The sequence below is a fragment of the Triticum urartu genome, chromosome 1, assembly GCF_003073215.2.
Source record: "Triticum urartu cultivar G1812 chromosome 1, Tu2.1, whole genome shotgun sequence".
Lineage (NCBI taxonomy): Eukaryota > Viridiplantae > Streptophyta > Magnoliopsida > Poales > Poaceae > Triticum > Triticum urartu.
The window spans coordinates 570,878,058-570,885,434 of record NC_053022.1 but is presented as its reverse complement, the minus strand read 5'-3'; the positions used below and the strand labels follow the sequence as shown (position 1 = coordinate 570,885,434).

At 44.1% G+C, this 7,377-nt stretch overlaps 2 protein-coding genes across 2 annotated transcripts; both read right to left on the bottom strand.

The window, feature by feature from the left end:
- Positions 1-1,116: 1,116 nt before the first annotated feature.
- On the bottom strand, positions 1,117-3,653 carry LOC125540155. Its single transcript, XM_048703746.1, has 4 exons — positions 2,751-3,653; positions 2,473-2,666; positions 1,854-2,386; positions 1,117-1,454 (listed from the first exon to the last, which is right to left on the bottom strand). Exons 1-3 carry the CDS (start codon positions 2,962-2,964, stop codon positions 1,859-1,861), a joined length of 936 nt encoding a protein of 311 aa, XP_048559703.1. The 5' UTR covers positions 2,965-3,653; the 3' UTR covers positions 1,117-1,454; positions 1,854-1,858.
- A 167-nt stretch (positions 3,654-3,820) lies between these two features.
- On the bottom strand, positions 3,821-6,536 carry LOC125533207. Its single transcript, XM_048696940.1, has 3 exons — positions 6,422-6,536; positions 5,237-5,311; positions 3,821-4,853 (listed from the first exon to the last, which is right to left on the bottom strand). Exons 1-3 carry the CDS (start codon positions 6,534-6,536, stop codon positions 3,922-3,924), a joined length of 1,122 nt encoding a protein of 373 aa, XP_048552897.1. The 3' UTR covers positions 3,821-3,921.
- Between the last annotated feature and the right edge of the window lie 841 nt (positions 6,537-7,377).

Genomic DNA, 7,377 nt, shown 5'->3' with positions numbered 1-7,377 from the left:
TTCTATGGATCCAGATTGAGATTGGGGCAGATTTGGCACCGTGGCATGAAAAGAAGGAAACTCAGCGGCGAGGGGTGTTGTGCTAGGCATGCTCCGTGCGGTGCCGTGCTCTAGGGGCACAACTGGTTCAACGATGGGCAGCCGGGAAAGAGTACACAGAATCGAAAGAAGAGAGGAGTTGCTGCAGGTGGGTGTACATGCGCTGCACATTGCCAAGGGAAGAGGGGAAAGAAGGTTTCAGGGGTGGTGGAAGAACTCACCTGCGACGCCGTTCTCATCCTGGCCACGCTCCGTGGCGTCAAGCTCGTGCGCTGGCACCAGCGGCCCATTGACAGTCTCGGTGGCGGGGGTCTCGAGCTGCTGCTCCAGGTCTGCTCCGCGCTCACCGCACTCGTGTGCTGGATGGAGGATGTCCTGCCGCCGCTCAACGCGCACCCGTCCACCGCCGCCAGGCTCACTGACCTCGACCTCAGCCTCGCCGGCGCCTCTAATGGCTTCCATGCTGCCGAGCTCAGGGCCATCACGGCCGCGTGCCCCGGCCTCCGGTGGCCATGGTGTCCTGTAGTGTGGGCGTCCTGCAGGATGGGAATGGAGAGAGGGAGAGATATTAGTCCGGAGATGGATAGAGAAGGGAGGGCGCTGGTCTTGGCTGACCGGCAGAGGAGGTCGTCGTCGGCTTGCAGGAGCACGGGCGACAACAGAGGAAGTGTCGACTCGGGGTGGATCGGGGGAAGCGCAGGAGGAGGGGAAGGGAGGAGCAGCGGCGCAACGTGTGGATTTGTTCTTCTCGAGGGTTGGGCAGGCAACGAATTCAGATGGAATCTACGCGAAAAACCAGGGAGCTGCGAGCGGGGCCGTCGGGATCGGGGACGCGGAGCAACCGATTGTGGCAGTGTCTGCTGGGCAGAACCTGCGTTTTGATTTTCGGTTTGCCATTTTTTTCGGCCCTGAATTCGGTCATTTCAAAAATTACGGCAAAATTTCGGACGAAATTATAAAATCAAATTTTGAATTTTCAGACAAAATTTGGCCGAAATTTGGCCGAAATTCGGCCGAAATTTGACCAAACATTCACAGAAATTTGAAATCAAGCTAAGCAAAAGCATAGCAGCCCAACAACCATCAGGAGTAATCATATAATGTTTAGCAAATTAGCTCTAGGGATTAAAATAAGAGCGTCAGTCCAATATGACCCTCACGCACATTAGTTCTAAACTTACAGTCCACAACCATCACATCATAGTTCAAAGTTTAAATACTTCAGTACAACCAACTCTAGGAATTTAAAGGATTTCATATAGAAACAGCTCCAAAAGACAACCATCAAAGCATCACAACGAACAACAACTCCAAAAGAAATCCATGAAAGCATGGACGGGGAGGTCTTGTTCCATTGAAAAAGCTCCAGCTTCCATGCTCCAAGCCTCCAACTAGCATCATGCTCCAAGCTCCAGCTAGGTACCATTTAAAAGACAAATACAAGTGATAAGTAGCATTTAGAACAACACTACTACATCATAAGTAGCAACTAGAATAGCACTACTAAGAGATAAGTAGCAATTAGAACAGCACTAGTATGTGAGCGGTAGCAATTGGAACAGCACTAGTAGGTGATAAGTAGCAATTACAACAGCCATACAAGAAGATAAGTAGAAATTACAACAGTACTACACGATAATTGACAAGTAGCAATTAGAACATCAGTATTGATCATTACACAGTGAGCATACACATTAGAGCACCAGAATAAGAAAGCAATGTACATCAAGCTATTTAAAGATCAACCGCTTCAAACATATGCATCAAGCTAAGTAATCATCATGAAGAAGAAACACCGAAAAGAAGAGACTTACCAAATCTACGAGTAGAGGCTGTTGACTTCCTTGGTCTTCTTCCTAACAAGTCGTCCAGATCTACGAGTCTCCAAATTGCCAATGCTTGCTTGTGTCTCCTTTTCAACTTGTACTTGTGTCTCTTCTTCCACTTGCATTTGTGTTTCTTGCTGATCTTGTTGATCATCCTCATCATCCTCACTCACCCCATCATCATCCTCACTCTCATTATCAACATATTCATTCTCGTTGTCGTCATCCTCACTGTCAGTTTCGACATACTCATTCTCCTCATCATGATTCCTCTTTCTTTTCTTCTTATTAGCCTTTGTACCAACATAAGAATCCTTCCTGCTTGAGTTGAGGCGCCTTATTTTCTCAAAAACAGCACTGGCCGCATCGGCTCCATCCAAAATTGGATCCTCTTCATCCTCATTCAGCCACTCCATTATTGGATTTGTCTCATCGAACATTGTTGTATCTATCAGCAGTGCACTTGGATCAACCTCTTTATCTATATCTCTCTCTTTCTCTTGATCTTCTTCAGCTCGTATCTTCAAGGTTTGGATAGTAAACCAAGTAAATTATATGACATGCAAGGACAATACAAGGTACAAAGTAAATTTGAGTTGGTTTATACCTTTAGGTTGTAGCGGACAGAAACTAGCTTGTGGAGCTTGTCATATAAAAGGCGATTTCTTGGCTTTGTGTGCACCAAAGCAAAGGCGCTCCAGTTCCTCTCACACCCACTAGATGAGACACATTGTGAGCAAATTCTCATTGCGCACTTCTGCAATGCAGGAACATCCCCTCCAAATTGAAACCACCACTGGGCTGCAAGATATCACCAATGAAATTTTCAGAATTACACAAAATAAAAGGAAATGGAAATTCTAAAACCAGAAGACCACGACTTACTTGGCTCCATTCTCGCCGCAGCTTCTTGTGCTAATCTGGTCCCAAACCTTCCTTGGCACTCCCTAAACTTACTAACTTCATCAATGGCTGAAAGAGCACTCTTTGGATCTAATATCTTCGCTATCGCATCTGTTAGTGCAGTAGCATAATTTGTATGGTTGCAAAGGTTGAGGCTATAATGTGTATATGGATCAAGGACGGCAGCTGCAACCATAAACGTATCTTCTTACATTGCATCTATCCTCTTGCACACCTTGCGCATGAAACTAAGGTACAACCTTGATGTAGGGCCTAGATGTGCTTCCATCCGTTGTATAGCGAGCATCATACTTTTTTTGAAGCCAGAAAGAGTGCATTGTTTCTGCGTATCAGCATACCTCATGGCCTTATAAAGTGGCCTTAACGAACCTAGTACCCACTCTAGTGCATTCCACCAAACATTACTAGACAAACATTCTTCAGAAAACACGTATCCAGGCTCATAGCTCCACTGACACTCCTTCCAATCCTGAGAAACCATCCACTCCCTAAATTTATCTTTCTTCAAATGGTAACTCTCAAGGAACATGAAGACAGTCCCAAACCGGGTGGCATTTGGTCTAATTAGTTCACCACCTATGTTCTTCTTCATGTTATCATGTAGATTATTGTGCTTATGCAAGAACCTACAGATTGTCTTGGCACTCTTGACTATCACATCAACCTCAGGAAACTTGGCTATATCTTTTAACATAAGATTGACGGTGTGAGCAGTACACGGTTGCCAAACAATATGAGAGTACTTTGGTTCTTCTATAAGGGTTTTGCAAGCTTTTTTATAATTGGACCCATTATCGGTTACGATTTGAACTATATGTTCATGGCCTATCTCTTCTACAACCTTCTCAATCTCTCTATAGATAAAGTCTGCAAAATTATGTAAGATGCATATACCTAGTTAGAAAAAATCAAGTATTTTAAGAACATAAAACAATTCTAGGACAGATCCAAGTATTCAAGAAGCATGTATTGTAAGAACATATGTAAAATGCATATATACCTACTTAGAACAAAGCATTAGGAACATAAAACAATTCTAGGACAGATCCAAGTATTCAAGAAAAGTATTGTAAGAACATATGTATATACCTAACTAGAACAAAGCAAATATTTTCATGAACATAAGACAATTCTAGGACAAATCCAAGTATTCAAGAAGAAAGTAAAACGCGAAGAAGAGGAGGAAGTAACCTGAATTCTGAGTCTGACCGGATGCATCAATACTATTAAGGAAGAACATTCGTGTATTGCAATACACCATGAAGTTTATGAGACACATTCCTGTTGGACCAGTCCAAGAGTCACACATAAGAGTCACACCAAAGTTTTTCCAATCTTGTTTGAATTTCTGAAGAAACGAAGTTGCTTCATCATAGTTTGCATCCAAATATTTTCCATCAATCTCCTTCGCGGTTGGTATAGGAGTAGGTCCTAATTGTTGAGTGATCTTCAAACCAGCTCGGAAGTATGGACAGTCAGCTTTACGTCCAGCAATATCATTGGCATGAAAAAACTTGGACCAAGCTAGGCCAAGTGCATCTCTCGAATTAGGATCCAAAGCACTACTGATCTTGGGCTGCATAGATACTTTGTTGCTGCATAATTGCTTGTCAAAATATGCGGTGATACTCTTTTTGCCAACATCAACTCGCACATCACCCACACTCCCCTTGCCAATCCTCCTATCAACTCTGCGGGAGACATTCGGGTCACGCAATGCCTCTCGAATATTCATCTGAATTTCTTCTTCATCATCATCTATTATGTTAATCACCCTTCCTTGTTGATACATCCCTTCCATAATATTTCTTTCAATTCTCAGCCTGCTATTTTGTTTCTCTCTTTTCTTCCTCTTCGATTCATCCCGGCACTCTCTCATTGCATCTCTCACATTTCTTGGCACATTTGGGCAGCTCCTCACGTTACCTACAATCCAACCAAGGTGCTCCTTGGCACGGGTTGCACCTCCACCTTTGTGCTTTAGGCCACAGTACATACAATGAAAACCCCCAGAATACGGCCATGTATGGTTCCAAGGATCATATAAGTTATTATCTTTAATTCCTGCATTGCAAAGTTACAAACAACATCACTTTAATTGAACCTAACAATATTCCATTTGCATCGTGTGAACAAGCAAAGCATAGTAATCTGGCAACATACCAAGCAAATACTCTAGAAATGTGCACCAATAAGATCAAGATATATGCCTTACTATATAGAAATATGAAAGAGAGATCCAAATACTCTAAACTGTGATCATCCTCATCTCACTACATGGACAACGCAGTGTACTGTTATGTACAATTTACAAACAAATACCAAATAGTTTCATGGAAGTACTGAATTAAGTGAGATCTCTATGCCATCTTTTTTTATTTGAACCAAGTTAGAGCTCTATAAGAAGCACATGCAATCTCATAGCTCATATCAAGTTAGTATATTACCTTTCCAAGAGCTTTGAGAACCACTTGCACTTGCATCATGGTTGCCGCTGCCATTCCTATTTGCAGTTCCGTTACCTGAAAATCAAGTGACAAAAGGACACCGGTCAGTTATCAAGAGTAGGTAACTAAGGAAGCAACCCTTGCTTACTAGGGTGTCCTCATATTAATGATAAAGAAAAAACAGTACAACCCAATGCTCTAGTTCACATACTACGGAATAAGTAATTTATATACAACTCGATGCTCTAGTTTGCCAAACAGACAAGTCATATACTGTACCCAATGATGCTTAGTTCTAGAACCACCACTTAATGGTACCACTGACCATTGAAATTAATCATCGGTCAACATCTACTTTTCTGTGCAAATAACTCAAGTGTGAAGTCTGATAGAAATTAGCACAAGAGGCAGCCTTTACAGGAAATCGACGGCATGGCGCAGCTCAAAGACATTAGAGCACAGAAGGCCTACCGTGCAAATAAGAAGTTCCAACAACATCATTAACATAATAATCCGATCAATAATATCATTAACATAACAATCCGATCGACAACACATTATTACGTACAATTGTATATTCTCAACAACACAGTTTACGGGGGAGTCACTCGCAGCATCCATCATACATAACAACTCAAGTTCAGCAGCAATTCATGGGCAAGCGCAGCTGAACCCAAGGCCTGTTCGGGTAACACGCGCGGAAGGAAACATAACAGCAGCTAGTGCGGTGTGCTTCTGCCTCGGCCAGCAGCAATTTTATCCAAGTCGGTGGCTTCAAGGAGCAGTCCCCTTGTCCATGGAAAAATTATATATTTTAGGATGTTCATAACAAAGTTTGTAACCCACTTTCTGTTGGACCAAAAGAAATATTACCAGATCTAGAGCATCCTTGGTGACTACAAGATGCATGTATAATTCAGATTAATAATGCCACTACTGTGTTCAACTCATCAAGACTCGATTTTTCTTACCCCGGTATGATATATGCATTTGCCAAGCCATTTACCAGGGACCTATCCTAAATCTAAAGCAGCACAAGTAGACACAGATTATAACCAAGAAACAAATCCACATCGATCTGAAATTGCTAAAGAACTGAAACAGCATACACGTACTTGGACGAGACAAATTGCTGAAGACTGAAACTGCATACACGTACTGAAACTGCATCAAGAACATATGTACCTTCCCAGTCAAGCGGACGCCCTCCATGCTGCTGCCGCTGCTCCGTGCTACTGCCTCCGTTGAACTGGTCGGCTTGCGCTCCATCAGCTCCGTTGCCGCAGCCGCCAAGCACCATGCTGCAGTCTTGGAGAAGCAAAGGACAGGAAGTGGATGGGGTGGAGGCGAGGAGATGTGGAGGACGGCCAGAGAAGCGAGCGCCTTGGCCGGAGATGTGGAGGAGGGCGAGGAGATGTGGCCTGTGCGCGGTGGCGGCGCCGCACACAGGAAGAGGGACAGGGAACGAGTGATTCTAGGGTTAGGCCGTTTGGGTTTCGTGGTTTTGTCTCAGCGGAAGCTAACTAGAAGGCTCTCGAAGCTGGGCCGGGCAAAAAAAATTCAAACTGGGCCGAATTATTCGGCCGATAGGCCCATATATCGGGCCCTAGCGAGACGGCCGAAATTCGGCCGAAAATCATTTTTTTCGGCCGAAAATCAAAACGCAGGCAGAACATTTAATCTACAAACGTTGATTAGATGGCAGGCCATTGACATAATATGGACGGCAGGATGTGTTTAAATTTATTTGATCGAAGGGTCTTGGTTGTCCCGTGTACAGTTTGTCGTGTAGTTTTAGAAAAACTTATATTTGCTCTTTGTAGTAGATAGATAGATAGAAGATAGAAGAAAAAGGAGGAACGCAACCCTAGTTCGGTAAGAAACGCAGGCAGCAGACGAGCGATGGCGGCGGCGATTTGACAAGCGGCCAGAAGGCTCAGCGGCGGCAAGGCGGTTTACAAGCCCGTCGTCTCGCCGCTGGTCGAGGATGAGTGTCGCCAGCTGATGCCAAGGCTCATCTACGACGACCGTCAGCCTATCCCTTTTCGTTTCCGGCCTTTGTGTGCCTCCGCCGGCGGCAGTGATGTTGGCAACAGCACCCTGCATGTATGGTCGATACAACCCAATCTTTTCTCCCTGTC